We start from the raw sequence: 25360 nt of genomic DNA, 5'->3' as shown, positions 1-25360 counted from the left end.
CACAACCCTCCCCCTACAACCCTCCACCCACCACCCTACCCTCACAACTTTACCCCCACAATCCTCCACCCACAACCCTCCCCCTACAACCCTCCCCCCACAATCCCCCACCCACAACCCTCCCCCTACAACTTTACCCCCACAATCCTCCACCCACAACCCTCTACTCACCACCCTCCCCCCACCACCCTCCACCCACCACCCTACCCTCACCACTTTACCCCCACAATCCTCCCCCCACCACCCTCCACCCACAACCCTCTACTCATTGATGCATGTGGGGAGTGAAGGCTGGCCCGTGTGGTCCGATCCAACAGACGAGCTACAGTAGCTCAAATTGCTGAAAAAGTTAATGCTGGTACTGATAGAAAGTTGTTAGAATACACAGTGCATCACCGTTTTATGTATATGGGGCTGCGTAAATGCAGACCAGTCAGGGTGCCCATGCTGACCCCTGTCCACTGCTGAAAACGGCTACAAAGGGCATGTTAGCATCAGAAATGGACCACGGAGCAATGGAAGAAGGTGGCTTGGTCTGATGAATCACGTTTTCTTTTGCATTATGTGGATGGCCGGGTGTGTATGCCTCACTTACCTGGGGAACACATGGCACCAGGATGCATTATGGGAAGGACGCAAGCTGGCAGAGTCAGTGTGATGCTTTGGGCAATGTTCTGCTGGGAAACCTTGGGTCCTGCCATTCATGTGGATGTTACTTTGACACAGACCTACACAATATTAGGCAGGTGGTCATAATGTCATGGCTGATCGGTGTAGGTGGTTTCATTTGGATGTTATACCAACCTACGATTCATAGGTGAAGTTTGTAATAATGTGGGATGAAAATGGGTTTTAATATTGGCTACACTCACGTTAGTAGCTTCCCTTACGAACCGTGACCGCCACCTTTACCAGTAAGTGGGAGGGAAGGAAACTTTAATCCTGAGTAGATCAATGTTACCAGGTGGTTACAGCCAATAATGAATATAAAAAACAACTACTCTTATCTAGGGCTCAAATAGTGTTGGATCAGCTGAAACAGCCTGTTGTTATGTGTATGGGCTCCTACAGTACAAGCCTATCAAGCTACAGAATGTTAAAGTAAAATGAATCTTGCTGGACAAGCTTTGCCATATTGACTGGTGTGTTGTGCTAGACTGATTATCCCCTACTATAGGGCTGGCAAGTACAGACCTCCTAGATACACCTGCTTCTACTGTACAGACCTCCTAGATACACCTGCTTCTACTGTACAGACCTCCTAGTTACACCTGCTTCTACTGTACAGACCTCCTAGATACACCTGCTTCTACTGTACAGACCTCCTAGATACACCTGCTTCTACTGTACAGACCTCCTAGATACACCTGCTTCTACTGTACAGACCTCCTAGATACACCTGCTTCTACTGTACAGACCTCCTAGATACACCTGCTTCTACTGTACAGACCTCCTAGTTACACTTGCTTCTACAGTACAGACCTCCTAGTTACACCTTCTTCTACTGTACAGACCTCCTAGATACAACTGTTTCTACTGTACAGACCTCCTGAATACACCAGCTTCTACTGTGCAGATCTCTTCGATAGACCTGATTCTACTGTGCAGATCACCTAGATACACCTTTTTCTACTGCACAGATCACTACATACAACTGTTTCTACTGTACTGGTCACTTATGGACATCAATTATCTAAACTGGAAACACGCCGTTTCCAAAATGGCACCCTTTTCTCGATTTTCTAACGTTACACTTCTAAAATGGATTACATTTGTTCATCAAATACCACATAATGACGAAACAAAAAAAGTTTTTTAGAATATTTACATAAGTATTTACACCCTTTTATATGACCCTCGAAAATGAGCGTAGGTGCATTCTGTTTTCACTGATCATCCTTGAGATGTTTTTACAACTTGATTAGAGTCCATTATGTGGTATGTCTTCCTGGAGCTTTCCATCCCAAACAGAGCAATCTGGGAGAAGGGGCCTTGGGCAGGGAGGTCACCCTGACAGAGCTCCGGAGTTCCTGTGTTGAGGGATAACCTTCCAGAGGGACTTCCTCACTCATCACTGTTATTATGGGTTATTGTGTGTAGGTCAGTAAGGAAAAGAAAATGTATCCATTGGCTGTAACGTAACAGAATGTGGAAAACTGGTCTGAATACCTCCCGAACACAGTGTCGTTCAGTCTAAGCAGGTTAATTTGTGTAGAACACATTACTCCTGTCCTGGCATCCTTACACTGGCTGCCTGTTAGGGTTAGGGCTGATTTTAAGGTTTTATTGTTAACCTATAAATCAATACATGGACTTGCTCCTACTTACCTTGCTGAAATGATCCAGCCATACATACCTACACGTAACCTTAGATCGCAAGATGCAGGCCTTTTAATTGTACCTAGAATTTCTAAACAAACAGTTGGCGGCAGGGCCTTTTCTCATAGAGCTCCACTCCTGTGGAATGATCTGCCAATTAAGGTTAGAAATGCAAACTCAGTGCAAACTTTCAAGTGTCTACTAAAAACTCATCTCTACAGCACGGTTTATAATTAGGTGTAGCCTGGCCCGGGGGCGTGAAGGTGACCAGTAGGCTTGATACTGTCCACCCTTGCTGTCTTGCCAGGTGGGCTCTCGTCGCCACTGGGATGCCCTCCCTCCAATGCCCTTCGGGGGAAGAGTCACTGGCTTGTTGTTGACTCTCTATTGTGCACTTGTGCAGTTGGGCTGTACGCTGCTAGCAATACTCGGCCCTCATTCAGGGGGGTTGCGGTTGGTGGGTGTCCCTTTGGTTGATGCCTGGCAATGTGGTTGGATTGATTTCCTGCCTGTTGGGCCATGTCCGGGGCCTCCCCCGGGTAGGGCCACAGTGTCACCGGACCCCCCCGTCTCAGTTTCCAAGGTGTTACGCTGCTATATTATTGTGCTGGGGGACATGAGGGATGTACTACTAACTTTTCTCAGTTTCCTCCAATTTTAAATTTTAGAAGGAGATGAGGTCCTGGTCCACACCTGCGGATTACCTGGTTTGGGGGGACCGTTGCTGTTCCTGTCCTTGTCCACCTGGTCATACTTCTGACCTAGTCTAAAATCGAATATACTCTGGATTTAGCCAAGAGAAATGTATTTATTATTCCAATTGGACTCTTAATATCTCACCCGGCACAGCCAGAAGAGGACTGGTCACCCCTCTGAGCCTGGGTCCTCTCTAGGTTTCTTCCTAAAATTCGACCTTCTTAGGGAGTTTTTCCTAGCCACTGAAATTCAACACTGCTGTTGTTTGCTCCTTGGGGTTTAAGGCCGGGTGTCTCTGTAAAGCACTTTGTGACAACTGCTGTTGTAAAAAGCGCTTTATAAATAAATTTTGATTGATTGATTGATAGTTTAATCGGGTCCAACCCAAGTTCTTTGTGGTTGTGGGTAGTCAAGTCCAAGGGTCCCCGGTGCTGTGTGGTTGTGGGTAGTCCAGTCCAGGGTCCCCAGTGCTGTGTGGTGGTGGGTAGTCCAGTCCAGGGTCCCCAGTGCTGTGTGGTGGTGGGTAGGCCAGTCCAGGGTCCCCAGTGCTGTGTGGTGGTGGGTAGTCCAGTCCAGGGACCCCAGTGCTGTGTGGTGGTGGGTAGTCCAGTCCAGGGTCCCCAGTGCTGTGTGGGGGTGAGGCTAAAGAGGTACAGTGGATATAAAAAGTCTACACACCCCTGTGTAAATGGCAGGTTTTTGTGATGTAAAAGAATGAGAGATAAATCAATGCAGAACTTTTTCCACTCTTAATGTGACCTATAATGTGAACAATTCAAATGAAAAACTAAAATCTTCGAGGGGGAAACATTTTAAATAAAAACCTTACAATAACCTGGTTGCATAAGTGTGCACACTCTCTTATAACTGGGGATGTGGCTGTGTTCAGAATTAAGCAATCACATTCAAACTCATGTTAAATAGAAGTCATTACACACCTGCCATCAATTAAAGTGACTCTGATTAATCACAAATAAAGTTCAGCTCTTCTAATAGGACTTTCCAGACATTATCTTGGTTGCATCTCAGAGCAAAAGCCATGGTCCGTAGAGAGCTTCCAAAGCATCAGAGGGATCTCATTGTTGAAAGATATCAGTAAGGAGAAGGCTACAAAATAATTTCCAAAGCATTAGATATACCATGGAACACAGTGAAGACAGTCATCATCAAGTTGAGAAAATATGGCACAACAGAGACATTACCAAGAACTGGACGTCCCTCCAAAATTGACGATAAGACGAGAAGAAAACTGGTCAGGGAGGCTTCCAAGAGGCCTATAGCAACATTAAAGGAACTGCAGGAATTTCTGGCACGTACTAGCATGGTGGTGGCAGCATCATGCTTTGGGGCTGTTTTTCTTCAGCTGGAACCGGGGCATTAGTCAGGGGGGAGGGCTTTTGCGAAGAAGAGTGGGCAAATATTGCCACGTCAAGATGTGCCATGCTAATAGACTCCTACCCCAAAAAACTGAGTGCTGTTATAAAATCAAAAGGTGCTTCAACAAAGTATTAGTTTAAGGGTGTGCACACTTATGCAATCAGGTTATTGTGAGTTCTTTATTTATTTATTTTTCCCTCAAAGATTTTTTTCAATTGAATTGTTCATGTTATAGGTCACATTAAAGGTGGAAAAAGTTCTGACATGATTTATCTTTGTCTCATTCTTTTTCATCACAAGAACTTGGCATTTTAATTGGGATGTGTAGACTTTTTATATCCACTGTATGTCTCTGTGCTTGGCGCTGCCTCAGCTCTCAACACCTGGCATCCAATCACATCAATTGGAGACTTTTATTTGGGCCTCTTTAGGGAACACCTTTGTTGAGGCCCAAGCAGCATGATGGCGTTGTGCCCTGTGCCGGCTGAAACAGGCCATTATTCATGCCAGGTCTGTAATGTAACCAGGTGAATAAAGGTCCTTCTGCTGACCTTGTTGCTTCTTGATTAGACAGGACTCAGGTAGCATAACATTCATTACTGGCCCTAACTAGACAGGAATCTAGTAGCATAGCATTCATTATGTTTCAGGATTGGACAGGACTTTAGTAGCATAATATTCATTCTGGCTCCTGTATCAGTATCCTGGACAGTATCTTGTCCCTTCGTACCTGGAGATGTTTGTATATTGTCTTTCTGTATCTTAAGCACCTGTAAATCTGACCACCTTTACTTCATTTGATTATTGATGTTCATTTACTAGTTTGAATCTCCAAGTCGACATGGTGAAAAATATGCTCTTAAAAAATGACAAGACAGATTTCGACATTTGGAAAACCAGCAATATTTGACTGCTGAATACAGTGTTTTCTCAAACCAAGGCTTGCGACCCCATGTGGGCTTGTCTGGTTTAGAAATTGGAGGTTCAAGAGAAACTGTAGAAAATGACCAGTTATTACATAGAACCAAATTTGGGAGAGTAACCTCTGAAATATATGAAATAAGATTTTAAAAACTAAATGGTTTCTGTTTCCTTCCTAAAAATTATTCCATTTCAGGTATAATGTATACTATAAAAACTCTATTCCTGATAGATAGGACTCCGTGTGTATATGTTTCTTTTGTTTTCCTAAGAACCTCTTACAACAGTGGACAGGAGCAGGAAGTAAATTAGACGGTTAGAGACAAGAACATCAATGATAGTATTATTTTCTATACAGGAGTACACCCACAATGGTTAATAATATTTTTCTTTATTGTTGTTTCCTTGGCTTCCTGGCATGATAAGATTGAAAAAATATTGTGAAAATGATTGTTAGCTATCTCTCATAGGGTTATCTCTCATAGCTCTAAAGAAGCAACTGTACATGAGTCATTTAGCACATTGCTTTATTTAAACATAGGGGTCATGAAAAGACTTAAGCTTATTGTGTTAGAAGTAGTGTCAACATCGTTAACCTCTCCAGTCTCTACACACTACTATCAACATCGTTACCCTCTCCAGTCTCTACACACTACTGTCAACATCGTTACCCTCTCCAGTCTCTACACACTACTGTCAACATCGTTACCCTCTTCAGTCTCTACACACCACTGTCAACATCGTTACCCTCTCCAGTCTCTACACACTACTGTCAACATCGTTACCCTCTCCAGTCTCTACACACTACTGTCAACATCGTCACCCTCTCCAGTCTCTACACACCACTGTCAACATCGTTACCCTCTCCATTCTCTACACACCACTGTCAACATCGTTACCCTCTCCAGTCTCTACACACCACTGTCAACATCGTTACCCTCTCCAGTCTCTACACACCACTTTCAACATCGTTACCCTCTCCAGTCTCTACACACTACTGTCAACATCGTCACCCTCTCCAGTCTCTACACACTACTGTCAACATCGTTACCCTCTTCAGTCTCTACACACTACTGTCAACATCGTTACCCTCTCCAGTCTCTACACACTACTGTCAACATCATTACCCCCTCCAGTCTCTACACACTACTGTCAGCAGTTGTACAGTTCATTGATCCTTAGGATGTCGCTGTCGGACATACTGACTCTCTGGCCGATGGGCATGTTCGGTTTGGGTATGGTGGTGATGGTCTCCTTTCCGTTAATGGAGAAGGCTTTATTTCCATAGTGCATGACAGAGCTGTAGTCATAGGGAGAGTCCAGGTTGTTGGTGATTTGTTTGTCAAAGTTGACTGCGTCGCTGGGGTCGATGTTACTCCAGTTCATCGTGACGTACTGGTCGCGGTCGCTCCTGGTGTGCTCATGCCCGAAACCCAGAGCGTGGAGGGTCTCGTGCTGAATGATGCCGTTTAAGATACAGCCGGCGCTGTTAAGTGAGACAGTCTGTCTCCCCCCGACTCTGCCCAGCGTGGAGAAGCAGCCTCTCCAGCTCTCATAGCTGATGTAGTCCTCCTGGTCCCCACGGGGCACGAAGCGAACGCAGGTGAGGTCGTGGAAAGACAGGAGGGCGGACTTTATCTTCTGCCTGTCGGAGGGAGAGAACCTGTTGTCTTCGATGATGTAGGGCACCACAACATGTCCGCTGGAATCCTTCCTCCACAGGCAGCTGTTTCCCCCCTGCATGCACACCATGGCGTTCCGGGTTCTCGGGACCACCAGGTCTCCCTCCATCAGTAACTGATCGGAGCCTTGGTTGGCAGTCAGAATTCTCTCTGTGTAGTCCTCGGCGTGGGGATGATCGGTCTGCATGGGTAGGGCCCGAGCGAGGCCAAGTATTACCAGGAGGGTGAGGGAGGTGGTCTGCTCCATCTTCGGTGTGTGGAGAGGGGAGACTCTGGGTGGCTCCTTGGCGTTTACGGTGGATATACTCGAGATGGATTCTTGGTCCTGGAGATGCTTCGGTGAGGCTCTGCGGAACTGAGGCTTGATGAGTGATTTGGTCCGGGAAGTCCTGGGCTTTTATTCAGGCCTCTACAGGTGTGTCGGCAGGGGGATTAAGGGTTGGGGTCCATGTTGTTGTCTCAGTTAACTCTCTGAAGGGAGGACTCCACCACCCAGCCTACAGTTTACTTTGGGACTCACTTAGGACATAGAGAGAGAGAGAGAAATGTTTTTATTTTCCTTTGTGATTCACACTATTTGCACATTGTTGCAACACTCTACACAGTTAATAACATAATGTTTAAAGTGCCTGTATTGTTTAGACATGCAAACAAGCCACTCTGTGTACAATTTAGCATCTACCCATTAGGGTTAATCTGGGTCTGGGTGGGACTAGGTAACTGATGACCTGGTTTTGCCATGTTATCTCAAACACAGTCATCATCGATGTTGGTTATAGTTGCTTTGTTAAAACAGAGAAACACCAACACCCTGTTTATATAGTAGTGGACTATCAGATAGGATAGTATAGAGACATTAGAACATTATGTAATATTGGACTATCAGATAGTATAGAGACATTAGAACATTATGTAATATTGGACAATTAGATAGTATAGAGACATTAGAACATTATATAATATTGGACTATCAGATAGTATAGAGACATTAGAACATTATATAATATTGGACTATCAGATAGTATAGAGACATTAGAACATTATATAATATTGGACTATTAGATAGTATAGAGACATTAGAACATTATATAATATTGGACTATCAGATAGTATAGAGACATTAGAACATTATATAATATTGGACTATCAGATAGTATAGAGACATTAGAACATTATATAATATTGGACTATTAGATAGTATAGAGACATTAGAACATTATATAATATTGGACTATGAGATAGTATAGAGACATTAGAACATTATATAATATTGGACCATCAGATAGTATAGAGACATTAGAACATTATATAATATTGGACCATCAGATAGTATAGAGACATTAGAACATTATATAATATTGGACTATCAGATAGTATAGAGACATTGGAACATTATATAATATTGGACTATCAGATATTATAGAGACATTAGAACATTATATAATATTGGACTATTAGATAGTATAGAGACATTAGGACATTATATAATATTGGACTATTAGATAGTATAGAGACATTAGAACATTATATAATATTGGACTATCAGATAGTATAGAGACATTAGGACATTATATAATATTGCACTATTAGATAGTATAGAGAAATTAGAACATTATATAATATTGGACCATCAGATAGTATAGAGACATTAGAACATTATATAATATTGGACTATTAGATAGTATAGAGAAATTAGAACATTATATAATATTGGACCATCAGATAGTATAGAGACATTAGGACATTATGTAATATTGGACTATCAGATAGTATAGAGACATTAGAACATTATATAATATTGGACTATCTGATAGTATAGAGACATTGGAACATTACTGTCTATGCCGGCAAACTGCAACAACAGACATTCTAGTTGTGTTCGGTTGCCATAAGGCCAGGCTGCTCCGTCTCTAAGAAAACAGACTCCAACTGTTTCTAGAGAACAATGGACAGACAGACAGACAGACAGGGAGGGAGGTTGGCCAGACAGACTGATATACAGGCAGACATGAAATAGACTATAATTGCCTTTCCATTTATAGACTACAGGTGTGTAAACATTGCTTGTCCCCCAGGTACTTAATCAATGCAACAGTTATAAAGACTTGATATGCCACTTCTGCCTTTTGACTGGCAGACTGGCAGATTGGCGCCTTGCCAGGATTAGGGGGTAGATGTGTCAGATAGAGAGGGGAAGGTTGGGTAATGGAGGGGTCAGAGAGGGAGAGACTGGGTAATGGAGAGGTCAGAGAGGGGGAGGCTGGGTAAAGGAGAGGTCAGAAAGGGGGAGGCGGGGCAATGAAGGGGTCAGAGAGTGGGAGGCTGGGTAAAGGTGGGGTCAGAGAGGGGGTGGCTGGGTAATGGAGGGGTCAGAGAGGGGGAGGCTGGGTAAAGGTGGGGTCAGAGAGGGGGAGGCTGGGTAAAGGTGGGGTCAGAGAGGGGGAGGCTGGGTAAAGGTGGGGTCAGAGAGGGGGAGGCTGGGTAATGGAGTGTGATGTTGTTGAGCTGTACCACCAGGTTCAGAACAGCAGAGTTTATGTGGCCATAATCAATTGCATCTTATCATCAGAGTTACGCAGAAACAGTACCTCTGTTTCCTCAGCTAGGATGATATTGTTGGGGGAATATAGCCTAGTGGCATCTGACCAGCGATGGAAAGGTTGCTAGATTGAACCTTTAGTATCAGAGCAAGGCAGTTACAACCCAAAGTGCTCCCAGATTGTTGTCACAATAACGTAAGTCATACTTACCGGGCTAAATAACAGTAATGAAGACGATCATTTTACTATTTAATGAAAGTAGCAGACCTGGGTATAAAACTCTATTTCAACTCAGTTTTATCAGACCAATACTCTTATCTGTGCCTTAATGGAACCAACAGAACCGACTGAGGACGAGAAACCCTTCCCTTCCACAGACAATGGCCATGCTATTGTACAGAAGTCTAATGAAATTGGAAGTCCGTTTTCTGTTTCCCCTGCAGTCTTTCCAGTGTAACTCCTGATAATTACATGTTATTGATTAACCCATTCCTTTCTTCTCCAAGTGTCTTCCGGAGCGATGGCTCCGTTGTCCTTCATGGGCGTGATTTAAAATTCCCTCTCTCTCAGAAGGGTCCAGGGCTGAGGCTGTCCACTCCCTATTCCACAGGGCTATGAAATCCTGGCTGTTTCTGCTGATTTCATCTCTCAAAATTCAATTTGAACTGTTAAAAATTTAAATAAAGACCAAAAACATAACTGCTGGTTTCTTGAATTTCTATAGCAAATTCCACAGGAAACCAAGTGACAACACAAAGACAGGGCAGGGTCCTGGCGCCCCCCTGTGTCCAACAGCGGGAACTACATATTATTTCACATTTTATGAAAATAACCTCCTTATGTCAAAATGATTGCCAAACAGTAAGACATTCTTCCATCTCTTTTGATGTTATTTAAAAGGTGTATTGTCTATTTTGATGTTATTTAAAAGGTGTATTGTCTATTTTTATGTGATTTCAAAGTGTTTCGTCTATTTTTGTCTTTAGGCATTGTGTTCTCCACGCTGGTGTTTGGGCCGGCCTGTGGCTTCATATTAGGATCACTCTGTACCAAAGTTTACGTGGATGCTGTGTTTATCGACACAAGTGAGTCACTTTGAATTAGGACGATGTCCAGGGTTGGGGTCAGTTTGGATTTAAATCAAGTTCCTTCAGAAAGGAACGTTTTTACATTGTTTATGATTTAGCAGGTGCTCCGATCCAGGTGCAGACCATTTAAAAAGCCTGGTGGAACAACCACACAACCCAGTAGCATTTAGATAGCCTGGTTGAACAACCACACAAGCCAGCAGCATTTAGATAGCCTGGTGGAACAACCACACAACCCAGCTGCATTTAGATAGCCTGGTGGAACAACCACACAACCCAGTAGCATTTAGATAGCCTGTTGGAACAACCACACCACCCAGCAGCATTTAAAAAACCTGGTTGAACAACCACACCACCCAGCAGCATTTAAAAAACCTGGTTGAACAACCACACAACCCAGCTGCATTTAGATAGCCTGGTGGAACAACCACACAACCCAGCTGCATTTAGATAGCCTGGTGGAACAACCACACAAGCCATTAGTGGTTTGTCCATCCTACTCAATGAAGTAGCAGTCATAGAGTCAGTGTTGGAAGTGAGAAAAAAACAATTACTTAACATATGAACATTTCCAAAGTTCCAATGGAAAAGTATCCGAGAGGATTTCATTTGGAATTGTGTGTGTACTTCCTGGATTGACTAGAATTGAATTGAATTGACCCCGAACCTGAGTATCTTTTAATACTGCAATACCTTTTAAATTCTTCAATGGTTTGGAACTACATACGATATTGTCACCTCTGGTTTTATTCCATAATACTTGTTTATTTTTTTTACTTTTTATTTTCAATATATTCAAGCGACGGCATGTATGAAAACTGTATGAAGTGTGTTAGAAGGCTCCATTATAGAAATAGATATTTTATTCATTCTTATTTCTATGTAATACACATCACAACCTTAAGTGAAGGGACGCCGCCTGAATTTCCCACCTCGCTATGTGTTCTGTTGGTGGGAGGGGCTTGTTAAATAAAAGCTGTTTATTTGTCTCTAAGATCACCACCTGTTGTGCTTAACTCACTTGTACTGCATGGCATCACATCCTATTTTTACCGCATTGACTACACTGCTCTGCATGGCATCAGATTCTGTTTTTACTGCATGGACTACACTGCTCTGCATGGTATCACATTCTATTTTTACTGCATGGACTACACTGCTCTGCATGGCATCACATTCTATTTTTACTGCATGGACTACACTGCTCTGCATGGCATCACATTCTATTTATACTGCATGGACTACACTGCTCTGCATGGCATCACATTCTATTTATACTGCATGGACTACACTGCTCTGCATGGCATCACATTCTATTTTTACTGCATGGACTACACTGCTCTGCATGGCATCACATTCTATTTATACTGCATGGACTACACTGCTCTGCATGGCATCACATTCTATTTATACTGCATGGACTACACTGCTCTGCATGGCATCACATTCTATTTATACTGCATGGACTACACTGCTCTGCATGGCATCACATTCTATTTATACTGCATGGACACACTGCTCTGCATGGCATCACATTCTATTTATACTGCATGGACTACACTGCTCTGCATGGCATCACATTCTATTTATACTGCATGGACTACACTGCTCTGCATGGCATCACATTCTATTTTTACTGCATGGACTACACTGCTCTGCATGGCATCACATTCTATTTTTTCTGCATGGACTACACTGATCTGCGTGGCATCACATTCTATTTCTACTGCATGGACACATTTCTCTGCATGGCATCAGATTTTACTTTTACAGCATGGACACACTGCTCTGCATGGCATCAGAATATTCTTATTTTTGAAGTGATTTCATCTCAGCATGGTGTGTGTTTGAAAGAGGATCCTTCCAACCCATCCCTCCTGAAATTAGATATACAATTTCAGAAAGCCCTCTGATCCCTTAATCACAGCATAATTACATTACACACACACATATATAGATATATAAGTAAATTATTAGCTATTTTTACTTATATTTCGTAAGCATACAATATGGCTCAGTATTTGAATAATATACAGTATATTAACCTCTTTATATTGTGATATTGTATCTCTTTATTAATGATTGGTTGCTGTTATTTAAAATGCTTGAATAATCTGGCAACAGATACACATATTATGTCCAACATATTATATGTAAATACTTTATATGTGTGTTTTATACAGAATATATTACACGATATATGCATGATGTTATATGGATGTTATGTTCTGTACATTAAACTACGTCCACCTGTGTCACCAGGTAAGCTGGACATCGGCCCTGATGACCCTCGGTGGATTGGGGCGTGGTGGGGGGGCTTCCTGCTCTGCGGTGCCTTACTCTTCGTCTCCGCCCTCTTCATGTTCGGGTTTCCCCAGTCCCTGGACGAGCAGGATGGGGACAGCGGCGGGGGGGAGAGCGAGCAGGCCATGCTGCCCCAGTCCCTGTCCGGGGATTACGAGGGGAGCCGGGGCGCTAACGGAGCCATTCACAGCCTGGAGGCCAACAGCGGCCTGACCTGCTGCCAGCACCTCCGAGGTGAGGAGAGGTCTGCTGCCAGCACCTCCGAGGTGAGGGGAGGTCTGCTGCCAGCACCTCCGAGGTGAGGGGAGGTCTGTTGCCAGCACCTCCGAGGTGAGGGGAGGTCTGAGGCCAGCACCTCCGAGGTGAGGGGAGGTCTGAGGCCAGCACCTCCGAGGTGAGGGGAGGTCTGCTGCCAGCACCTCCGGGGTGAGGGGAGGTCTGAGGCCAGCACCTCCGAGGTGAGGGGAGGTCTGAGGCCAGCACCTCCGGGGTGAGGGGAGGTCTGAGGCCAGCACCTCCGAGGTGAGGGGAGGTCTGCTGTCACAGGTGACGTCATTGTTGTAAAAACAGACATGTACTGATGTATGCCTCTTCCACATGCATCAAAATACTATATGCTGTGATGGAGGGGTCAGAGGGTGGAGTAATGGGGAGTTATGGAGGGGGAGGTTAGATGATACTATATGCTGTGATGGAGGGGTCAGAGGGTGGAGTAATGGGGAGTTATGGAGGGGGAGGTTAGATGATACTATATGCTGTGATGGAGGGGTCAGAGGGTGGAGTAATGGGGAGTTATGGAGGGGGAGGTTAGATGATACTATATGCTGTGATGGAGGGGTCAGAGGGTGGAGTAATGGGGAGTTATGGAGGGGGAGGTTAGATGATACTATATGCTGTGATGGAGGGGTCAGAGGGTGGAGTAATGGGGAGTTATGGAGGGGGAGGTTAGATGATACTATATGCTGTGATGGAGGGGTCAGAGGGTGGAGTAATGGGGAGTTATGGAGGGGGAGGTTAGATGATACTATATGCTGTGATAGAGGGGCCAGAGGGTGGAGTAATGGGGAGTTATGGAGGGGGAGGTTAGATGATACTATATGCTGTTTCCTTGGGTTGAGAAATGACCACCAGTTGTCAAGCTCTTGTTCGATTGTCTTGGTCTGTTTCCCTCTCACCCTCCTGGACAGTCATCCCCAAGGTGACTAAGCATCTCCTCTCCAACCCTGTGTTCACCTGCATTTCGCTGGCGGCCTGCATGGAGATCGCCGTGGTTGCGGGCTTCGCTACCTTCCTAGGGAAGTATATGGAACAGCAGTTCAACCTCACCACCTCCTCAGCCAATCAGCTGCTAGGTGAGTCACAAACAAGGACGTTGTCTCATTTACTCACAGACCCTCAACCGTCAGTGATCACAGATCTCTGTATAGCTCTGAAGCGATAAGTACTACATTTAAACCGTCTGCTATTTGTTATATTAATAATATCTATAAAACCTGGTTTGAATTCACAGTATCGTTGGCCCAGTTCCCTTATCCTAACCCCTGAGCTCTAACCTTAGTCCTTACCCCAGACATTTAAGCATAGTCCTAACCTGACCTCTATCCATCTTCCTAACCCCTGACCTCTACCCATAGCCCTATTCCCTGACCTCTAACCCTAGTCCTTACCCCTGACCTCTAACTGAAGCCTAATTCCCAGTAGGGTTGGGTATCCTTTCAATTTCATTGATTCCGATTCTACTTATCGAATCTGGTTCTTATCAAATCCCGGTTCTGATTCCAACATTTTTGGGAGAGAAGAAATAAAACATATTTCAAGAAGGATAATTTGCCTAACTTTTATTCTTTGCACATTTAGGCTATAATCAGTCAGCTGTCAATAGTTGGCAGGATTCAGGAAGGTTTCTTTTTCCCTTCATTAATAAAACATAAATATTATTTCTTATAAGGAATAACTACTGTTATAATCGGGCTTTCTAGTTTTCAAGAAAAAAAATGAAAAGCAAGCTGGTAGGTTGGTAGGTTATGTTTAACAATAGTTATGATACATATTATAGTAAGCTAATTTATGCCACCAGTAAGTTCCCCCATGTTGGCTAGCTCACTGTGGTAGCTGTTGATGTCTAAGTAACAATATGTTGATGTGCTAAATTTGAGGATTAATATTTGAATATAACACCAATATTATAAATAATAAGGAATTAAATTAAAATAGTATTATAGAAGAAGACTGACAGCCGTACTGTGTTTTGTGTACCTGAGCGTGAGACGTTACCAGGGGCGTCAGTTTGTGTTGAAAAGTGGTGGGGACAAAAGATCAGATGAAAAAAACATTACAGCAAGACGGGAAAAATATGGAATAACGGCCCCGCATAGCGTAGGCCAGTCAACAACACGAAAATACTCAGCATTAAAAATGACCGTTATGGTCGCATATATGGGATATTTACTTCTGTGCCCCTGAGAGTACGGCCCCACATTGTATTTAAAATGTTCAGTGACGTCGCTTAACTGCCAGATTCAAACTGTGCTTTCACACGTGGGCTGGCCAGAGTCGGACGCGCTCAGCGCTGTCATATATCACAACTATGCAGTGTTTTCAACCTCATAATGTTTATTTTAGGTTTCAGGCATTTCAATACACATAAGCACGAGTAAAATAATACATTTGGAGTTTGTCAAATACACACTGATGGCTGTGGAAGCAGCAATAACAATCTATTCAAATATAATTTGCCGAAGTGTTATTCATATCAGACAAACATAGGTGGAAGTAACTATTAAGTTTACTCTGTTCTTCTCACAGTTCACCGGCCACTTTCTTGTATGTATTTCATGAGAAACTGATGAATTATGTGCTCTAAATCCGACTGACAGGACAAAATTGCAGGACCCATCTCATGTAGATCAAGATTATTTATAAAGGTTTTTAAAAGACCAAAACACACTCACTTACATGTATTTGAGAATCGGAATATCAGATAGTTGATGACATGGTAAGCAAGTTTGTGAATATTTTTAAGGAAAAAGGAAATAAAAGTGATATCTGTCATACAGTGTTATTGTGGCTGCAGTGTGTCACGTGACAAATATGACGCGTCGCCATGGAAACATTATGGGGGAACATTCTAAAATAAAAGTTTATTTTGTTTAAGTAACTTTTTTTGGACAATGTACATTGTTTCTTTCTGTATCTAAACTGCATTGCATGTTTTATTTTGTACAAATAAACCTTTAACATTTATTGGTTTGCTTGATTTTTCAAAACATTTTAACCAAATGCTTTCAAAAAGTGGTGAGGACAAAATCAGCCATTTCAAAAAGTGGCGGGGACAAAATCAGCCATTTCAAAAAAGTGGTGGGGACAAAATCAGTCATTTCAAAAAGTAGTGGGGACAAAATCAGCCATTTCAAAAAGTGGCGGGGACAAAATCAGCCATTTCAAAAAGTGGCGGGGACAAAATCTGCCATTTCAAAAAGTGGTGAGGACAAAAATTAGCCATTTCAAAAAGTGGTGGGGACAAAATCAGTCATTTCAAAAAGTGGTGGGGACAAAATCAGCCATTTCAAAAAGTGGTGAGGACAAAATCAGCCATTTCAAAAAGTGGTGAGGACAAAAATGAGCCATTTCAAAAAAGTGGCGGGGACAAAATCAGCCATTTCAAAAAGTGGTGAGGACAAAATCAGCCATTTCAAAAAGTGGTGGGGACAAAATCAGTAATTTCAAAAAGTGGTGAGGACAAAAATGCGCCATTTCAAAAAAGTGGTGGGGACAAAATCAGCCATTTCAAAAAAGTGGTGGGGACAAAATCAGTCATTTCAAAAAGTTGTGGGGACAAAATCAGCCATTTCAAAAAGTGGTGAGGACAAATATGAGCCATTTCAAAAAAGTGGTGGGGACAAAATCAGCCATTTCAAAAAGTGGTGAGGACAAAAATTTGCCATTTCAAAAAAGTGGTGGGGACAAAAATGAGCCATTTCAAAAAAGTGGCGGGGACAAAATCTGCCATTTCAAAAAGTGGTGAGGACAAAAATTAGCCATTTCAAAAAGTGGTGGGGACAAAATCAGTCTTTTCAAAAAGTGGTGAGGACAAAATCAGCCATTTCAAAAAGTGGCGGGGACAAAATCAGCCATTTCAAAAAAGTGGTGGGGACAAAATCAGTCATTTCAAAAAGTAGTGGGGACAAAATCAGCCATTTCAAAAAGTGGCGGGGACAAAATCAGCCATTTCAAAAAGTGGCGGGGACAAAATCTGCCATTTCAAAAAGTGGTGGGGACAAAATCAGTCATTTCAAAAAGTGGTGGGGACAAAATCAGCCATTTCAAAAAGTGGTGAGGACAAAATCAGCCATTTCAAAAAGTGGTGAGGACAAAAATGAGCCATTTCAAAAAGTGGTGAGGACAAAATCAGCCATTTCAAAAAGTGGTGGGGACAAAATCAGTAATTTCAAAAAGTGGTGGGGACAAAATCAGCCATTTCAAAAAGTGGTGAGGACAAAATCAGCCATTTCAAAAAGTGGTGAGGACAAAAATGAGCCATTTCAAAAAGTGGTGAGGACAAAATCAGCCATTTCAAAAAGTGGTGGGGACAAAATCAGTAATTTCAAAAAGTGGTGAGGACAAAAATGCGCCATTTCAAAAAAGTGGTGGGGACAAAATCAGCCATTTCAAAAAAGTGGTGGGGACAAAATCAGTCATTTCAAAAAGTAGTGGGGACAAAATCAGCCATTTCAAAAAGTGGTGAGGACAAATATGAGCCATTTCAAAAAAGTGGTGGGGACAAAATCAGCCATTTCAAAAAGTGGTGAGGACAAAAATTTGCCATTTCAAAAAAGTGGTGGGGACAAAAATGAGCCATTTCAAAAAAGTGGCGGGGACAAAATCTGCCATTTCAAAAAGTGGTGAGGACAAAAATTAGCCATTTCAAAAAGTGGTGGGGACAAAATCAGTCTTTTCAAAAAGTGGTGAGGACAAAATCAGCCATTTCAAAAAGTGGCGGGGACAAAATCAGCCATTTCAAAAAAGTGGTGGGGACAAAATCAGTCATTTCAAAAAGTAGTGGGGACAAAATCAGCCATTTCAAAAAGTGGCGGGGACAAAATCAGCCATTTCAAAAAGTGGCGGGGACAAAATCTGCCATTTCAAAAAGTGGTGGGGACAAAATCAGTCATTTCAAAAAGTGGTGGGGACAAAATCAGCCATTTCAAAAAGTGGTGAGGACAAAATCAGCCATTTCAAAAAGTGGTGAGGACAAAAATGAGCCATTTCAAAAAAGTGGCGGGGACAAAATCAGCCATTTCAAAAAGTGGTGAGGACAAAATCAGCCATTTCAAAAAGTGGTGGGGACAAAATCAGTAATTTCAAAAAGTGGTGAGGACAAAAATGCGCCATTTCAAAAAAGTGGTGGGGACAAAATCAGCCATTTCAAAAAAGTGGTGGGGACAAAATCAGTCATTTCAAAAAGTAGTGGGGACAAAATCAGCCATTTCAAAAAGTGGTGAGGACAAATATGAGCCATTTCAAAAAAGTGGTGGGGACAAAATCAGCCATTTCAAAAAGTGGTGAGGACAAAAATTTGCCATTTCAAAAAAGTTGTGGGGACAAAAATGAGCCATTTCAAAAAAGTGGCGGGGACAAAATCTGCCATTTCAAAAAGTGGTGAGGACAAAAATTAGCCATTTCAAAAAGTGGTGAGGACAAAATCAGCCATTTCAAAAAGTGGTGAGGACAAAAATTAGCCATTTCAAAAAGTGGTGAGGACATGTCCCCAGCATCCCCAGTGTAAATGACACCTATAGGTGCTACTGTTAGCATGTCCCCAGCGTCAGCTGGAACTGGGAGGCAGCAACACATTGAACACGTTGCATTCCTTCAAATTCCCACCATGTTGAAGTAAATGCTTCATCACATTGGAAGTGCTTTCTCCCTTGCACTAAATGTTTTTTCTGCAGATATTACATTTTGCTGTGTCGTCAACATTTTGGGGAAGCTAAGCCAAACGTTTGAGCATTTGCTGTGGTCAGCCATGGTCCAGGATGTAAACAGAAGTGTCTTCTCAGTTCTTACGGGCTTGTTTTGTTGATGTACTTCCCCATGCAGGGCTCAACGTTAATATTTTTTGCGGGCCAGTGGGTTTGAAACTTACTGGCCCCAAATACCTTTTTACTGTCCCTCCTTCCAAAAGTTGGAATTGATCAGTGTTACAACATAACCAAATACGTTTGTTACTTAACATGTTAATTTAATCCTTTATTAAATGCATTCTGGATATATAAAACATAAAAATATGTATATATTTCTTTAATCACATTTCTAATGATAAAAATGAATAAAAAGACAACGGTCAACAAAACATTTGACTTTTAAACAAAACACATTCATCCCCATGGTGAAGGTCCGTCTTAGTTATTGTGAGCCACCCGCTTGTCTGTCATGTATGCTGTCATGCAGATCAGGTGCTATTTGCTATTGCCATGGCTGGTCAAGGACTGTTGCCAGTGCTTTTGTAAAAAGACCAACATTTGTCCGCTATAGTCTGGAACTTACGACAGACGACACAGTGCATCTGTGCATCTGAGTTCCATTAAGTCGAAACTGGTAAATAATTTTTTTAGGGGTTAAAGTGTTCGCTTTCGTTTGAGCTCGTAGTTATCCTTTGCTGCCTTCTTCAGTTGAGCGACTCAGGTAAGTTTTTTTATGTTTTATGGAAAAACAACACCAGACATCACTGCTCAACTCTTCTGGCCAACAGCGCGCGAAAGAAGCTACAAGGTAGTTATTTGTGCGTGCGCCAGATTACGAAACAACTGGAGGATATACACGCGATTATTCTTTTTTCTACCTCAATTATTTATTTATTTTTTGCAGTGGCCCGACAGGGACATTGACTTGCTAGTTTTATTAGTCACGATTTGACATTTTACTGGAAAGGGGCCATCGGCCATCGTTATTGTCGAGTCTTGACATGACATTAGGTCCGCCGTCCGCGTAGCAGGTGCTGGCAGATAAGTGATTTAATGGACAGTAAAATGCTCGACTGAAATGCGCAATCGAACTGCACGTGTCTTTTCGAATCCACTGTTCTTGTAAATTCGGAACCAGTTCCAACTTGAAACCGGTTCTTGATACCCAACCCTAATTCCCTGACCTCTAACCTTAGTCCTAACCCCTGATCTCTAATTACAGTCCTTACACCTGACCTCTAACCCTAGTCCTAACCCCTGATCTCTAACCATAACCCTATTCCCTGACCTCTAACCATCATTCTAACCCCTGTCCTCTAACCCTTTCCATATCCCTGACCTCTAACCATAGCCTATTGCACTTTGTGTGTATCGAGGTGTGCAGCAGCATCACAGTTCTTAGTATACTTGTTGAAAGAAGTTGATTCTGAGTCTGACTCTCGTAGGCATGACGGCCATTCCATGTGCGTGTCTTGGAATCTTCCTGGGCGGCCTGCTGGTCAAGAAGTTAGACCTGTCAGCGTTAGGGGCCATCCGCATGGCCATGGGGGTCAACCTGGTCTCCACTGCCTGTTACGTCTCCTTCCTGTTCCTCGGCTGCGACACTGGCCCCGTCGCTGGGGTTACCGTAGCCTATGGCAACGAGTGAGTACCAAGGCGTTTGTGGATGCAGCAACGTACTATGTTCACAGACAATGGTTTTCCAAAGTGTTCCTGAGCCCATGCTGTGATTTCCACTACAGAACCATGTCTGTTTTTTATGGAGTGCCCCCTTAGGACCCGAAGATCACGGCCATCCAAAATTGGGTTTCGGATTGTCCCGTGCGTATAGAGATTTCGCCGGATTCTCTGATTCTTTTAATGATATTATGTATCGTAGATGATGAGATCCCAAACTCTTTGTCATTGTATTTTGAGAAACGTTATTCTTAAATTGAATTGTTGCACTATTTGCCTGCCAGCCTTTCACAGAGTGGTGAACCCCTCCCAATCCTCACTTCTGACAGACCCATCCTCTTTTAATACCCAATCATGTTACTGACCTGTTGCCAATTGACCTAATTAGTTGTGTGATATTCCACCAGGTTTAGTTTTTTAGCATTACACAAGTTTTCCAGTCTTTTGTTGTCAGTGTCCCAACTTTTCTGAAACATGTTGCTGGCATCAAATTCAAACTGGGCAGATATATTTCAAGATACCATAAAATGTCTCAGTTTCAACATTTGATGTGTTGTCTTTGTATTATTTTCAGCTGAATATATGGTTGAAATTATTTGCACATCATTGCATTCTGTTTCTATTGAAATTTACGCAGCGTCCCAACTTTTTTGTAAACAGGGTTTTAGATTACACAGTACCAAGACCAGTCTGGTAAGAGAGTTAGGTTTTACACAGTTCCCAACACAAGTCTGGTAGGAGTTTTAGGTTTTTACACAGTTCCCAACACAAGTCTGGTAGTAGTTTTAGGTTTTTACACAGTTCCCAACACAAGTCTGGTAGTAGTTTTAGGTTTTTACACAGTTCCCAACACAAGTCTGGTAGTAGTTTTAGGTTTTTACACAGTTCCCAACACAAGTCTGGTAGTAGTTTTATGTTTTTACACAGTTCCCAACACAAGTCTGGTAGTAGTTTTAGGTTTTTACACAGTTCCCAACACAAGTCTGGTAGTATTTTTAGGTTTTTACACAGTTACCAACACAAGTCTGGTAGTAGTTTTAGGTTTTTACACAGTTCCCAACACAAGTCTGGTAGTAGTTTTAGGTTTTTACACAGTTCCCAACACAAGTCTGGTAGTAGTTTTAGGTTTTATCCAGTATCAAGACTAGTCTGGTAGCAGTTACACAATAGCCAAGACTAGAAAAAGAGCTCCTGTATAGATACTGTTGAGTTTGTGGTTCAGTAGCCTCTGTATGTGGGTTAGACTAAATTGAGCCCTTCATTACTATGTGCATTACATTACAGTAGTTAAACCAAACCTTTTCGAATTGGTCCCCTGTTGACCAACCAAGTCAGTAAGTGGCCATATTCCTTCCTACTCATGGGATGGATTACAGATAGCATAAATAGCTGTTTTTAATGTTTTGACAGTGATTTTGTACTGCGTATTAAACCATGCACCCTGCATTCCCAGGACCCTGCGGTCCTGGCAGAGACCAGAGCACACCTGCATCAACAGCTGTAACTGCTACACGGCCTCGGTCAGCCCCGTCTGTGGCTCCAATGGTGTCACCTACCTCTCAGCCTGCTTCGCTGGCTGCCTCAAACCTGTACGTCTCTGGACCTACCTACATATTTAACTAACTAGGAACTGACATATTTCATTTACCACTGACTACATATTTAACTACCTCCCCTCACAGCTTCATGTCAGGCTCTTTTATTTCTGACTTATGAGTTTGTGTCAGGTTATAGTTGTACTGTAGGAGTCTGTGTCAGGTTATAGTTGTCATGTAGGAGTCTGTGTCAGGTTATAGTTGTATTGTAGGAGTCTGTGTCAGGTTATAGTGGTAATGTAGGAGTCTGTGTCAGGTTATAGTGGTAATGTAGGAGTCTGTGTCAGGTTATAGTGGTAATGTAGGAGTCTGTGTCAGGTTATAGTTGTCATGTAGGAGTCTGTGTCAGGTTATAGTTGTCATGTAGGAGTCTGTGTCAGGTTATAGTTGTATTGTAGGAGTCTGTGTCAGGTTATAGTGGTAATGTAGGAGTCTGTGTCAGGTTATAGTTGTATTGTAGGAGTCTGTGTCAGGTTATAGTGGTAATGTAGGAGTCTGTGTCAGGTTATAGTTGTCATGTAGGAGTCTGTGTCAGGTTATAGTGGTAATGTAGGAGTCTGTGTCAGGTTATAGTGGTAATGTAGGAGTCTGTGTCAGGTTATAGTGGTAATGTAGGAGTCTGTGTCAGGTTATAGTTGTAATGTAGGAGTCTGTGTCAGGTTATAGTTGTATTGTAGGAGTCTGTGTCAGGTTCTAGGTGTATTGTAGGAGTCTGTCAGGTTCTAGGTGTATTGTAGGAGTCTGTGTCAGGTTCTAGGTGTATTGTAGGAGTCTGTGTCAGGTTCTAGGTGTATTGTAGGAGTCTGTGTCAGGTTCTAGTTGTATTGTAGGAGTCTGTGTCAGGTTCTAGTTGTATTGTAGGAGTCTGTGTCAGGTTCTAGGTGTATTGTAGGAGTCTGTGTCAGGTTCTAGGTGTATTGTAGGAGTCTGTGTCAGGTTCTAGTTGTATTGTAGGATTCTGCCGTATGTTACGTTGCATTTGTAATGACTCCTGTCTGTTCTCTTCCAGAACCTGACTAGCTGCACCTGCATCAGCAGTAAGGAGGAGGAGGCGGTGGCGTTGCCAGGGAAATGCCCATCGCCAGGCTGTCAGCAAGCCTTCCTCACCTTCCTTTGTGTCATCTGTGTGTGCAGCATGATCGGAGCCATGGCCCAGACCCCCTCTGTCATCATACTCATCAGGTAACCTTTGACCTCTGACCCAGTCTGTCCTCATACTCATCAGGTAACCTATGACCTCTGACCCGGTGTGTCATCATACTCATCAGGTAACCTATGACCTCTGAACCGGTCTGTCCTCATACTCATCAGGTAACCTATGACCTCTGACCCGGTCTGTCATCATACTCATTAAGTAACCTATGACTTCTGACCTCGTCTGTCATAATACACATCATGTAATCCATGATCTCTGACCCCTCTGTTATCATGCTCATCAGGTAATTTATGACCTTTAAACCCCTTTGTCATCATAGTCATCAGGTAACCTATGACCTCAGACCCCCTCTGTCATCATACATATCAGGTAACATGACCTCTGAACCCCTTTATCATAATTCTTGTCAGGTAACCTATGCTGTCTGAACCCATCTGTTATCATACTCATCAGGTAACATATGACATCTGACCCCTTGTGTCATAATTCTTATCAGGTAACCTATGACCTCCTCTGTCATTATACTTATCAGGCAACATATGTCCTCTGACCCTGAACTTCCTCTGTCATCATTTTAATCAGGTAACCCATGACCTCTAACCCATGACCTCTAAGACTGACTTCTAACCCAGAACCCCTCTGTCATCATACTCATCAGGTACAGTGTACACGCGGCCTTCGGTTCACATTTAACCTAACCGCCGCGTTTAAACAAGACTGCAAGGAAATGGAACCGGAAAGTGTTAGGATCAAAATCCTGGGCTTTAGGTCTTTTTTTAAGCTTTCGTTGACATGGTAATGAACACAGTGATGTCACAATGTGCCGTACAATGCTCGTTATTTAACTCATATGCCATCTTTTCACCCTGGATGGAAAGACACTGATCGGTGAAATGGAACTCATGATATAACTTACAACTTTCCTTCTTTACAATCTTTGTTTAGATTAGCATTAGTATACATTGTTTCATGGCTAATATTGTACAAACCTTTTAATAAATGTGACAGTATAATGTGCTGCAACGTGTCCGTTGTTTCATAAGCCCATTCTTGCTTTCCAGTATTATATTTTCTAGCCCATGCATATTAATATAGCAACAGAGCCACAGAAAAAAACTCACATATGTTTTGAGACATGTCCCTTCCTGTAGAAAAGTAACTTTCACAAAAGCTCTAAAACTTTGACCTGGGAACCGTAAGGTGGTCTGTTAGAAAAACGTCTGGAGCATGTGTGTCAGTAGGACAGTTTGGTCATATATAAAAATCAAATGAGAGAAATTCAAAATAGAAAACAGTAGCAGAAATCTATTTTTTATGTAAAATATTCTCTATTCACTGCCGAGACATTGGCCCTGTACATCATTTCATTGTCATTGTGTTTGTGTTTCAGGACAGTGAGTCCGGAGCTGAAGTCCTATGGTCTTGGAGTTCTCTTCCTCGGATTGAGACTACTAGGTACGACATCACTGACATCAGAAACATGTCTATCAACAGAATGAAATGCAAATGAAACTAGTTAATTAGGTTTCTACCCCCGTCATCACATAAATACAAACTGGATCAGTTAAATGCAGCTATGGGTTTAGATAAAATGTCTGATTTTAAAGCTAATTTGATCTGCTGCACATGTTAAGATACTGGCCTTGCATTTGTCCAGCTGGAACAAGGTACAGCAGCCTATATCTGGACCCCTCCCCAGGCTTCATCCCACCGCCTCGCTCTTCTTCCCTCCCCAGGCTTCATCCCACCCCCTCGCTCTTCTTCCCTCCCCAGGCTTCATCCCACCCCCTCGCTCTTCTTCCCTCCCCAGGCTTCATCCCACCCTCCTCTCTCTTCTTCCCTCCCCAGGCTTCATCCCACCCTCCTCTCTTCTTCCCTCCCCAGGCTTCATCCCACCCCTCGCTCTTCTTCCCTCCCCAGGCTTCATCCCACTCCTCTCTCTTGTTACCTCCCCAGGCTTCATCCCACCCTCCTCTCTTCTTCCCTCCCCAGGCTTCATCCCACCCCTTGCTCTTCTTCCCTCCCCAGGTTTCATCCCACCC

At 42.9% G+C, this 25360-nt stretch overlaps 2 protein-coding genes across 6 annotated transcripts in view; one reads left to right on the top strand and one right to left on the bottom strand.

The window, feature by feature from the left end:
• The window catches only part of si:dkey-88i8.2 (solute carrier organic anion transporter family member 3A1), a 45395-nt gene that overhangs the window by 10285 nt on the left and 9750 nt on the right, over positions 1–25360 (top strand). For all 5 annotated transcript variants that reach the window (XM_013138017.4, XM_020055412.3, XM_013138016.4 and 2 more), the window contains 7 exons: positions 10522–10620; positions 12886–13161; positions 14115–14279; positions 20336–20534; positions 22021–22156; positions 23172–23344; positions 24709–24773. In XM_013138017.4, coding sequence (XP_012993471.1) covers positions 10522–10620; positions 12886–13161; positions 14115–14279; positions 20336–20534; positions 22021–22156; positions 23172–23344; positions 24709–24773 — 1113 coding nt within the window. The remainder of the gene's footprint in view (positions 1–10521; positions 10621–12885; positions 13162–14114; positions 14280–20335; positions 20535–22020; positions 22157–23171; positions 23345–24708; positions 24774–25360) is intronic.
• On the bottom strand, positions 5728–7271 carry LOC105016656 (high choriolytic enzyme 2-like). Its single transcript, XM_010880641.4, has one exon. It carries the CDS (start codon positions 7240–7242, stop codon positions 6466–6468), a length of 777 nt encoding a protein of 258 aa, XP_010878943.2. The 5' UTR covers positions 7243–7271; the 3' UTR covers positions 5728–6465.

The sequence above is a fragment of the Esox lucius genome, chromosome 17, assembly GCF_011004845.1.
Source record: "Esox lucius isolate fEsoLuc1 chromosome 17, fEsoLuc1.pri, whole genome shotgun sequence".
Taxonomy (NCBI): Eukaryota; Metazoa; Chordata; class Actinopteri; order Esociformes; family Esocidae; genus Esox; species Esox lucius.
Note: the sequence above shows the minus strand (reverse complement) of the source record. Positions and strands in the feature narration are given on the sequence as shown.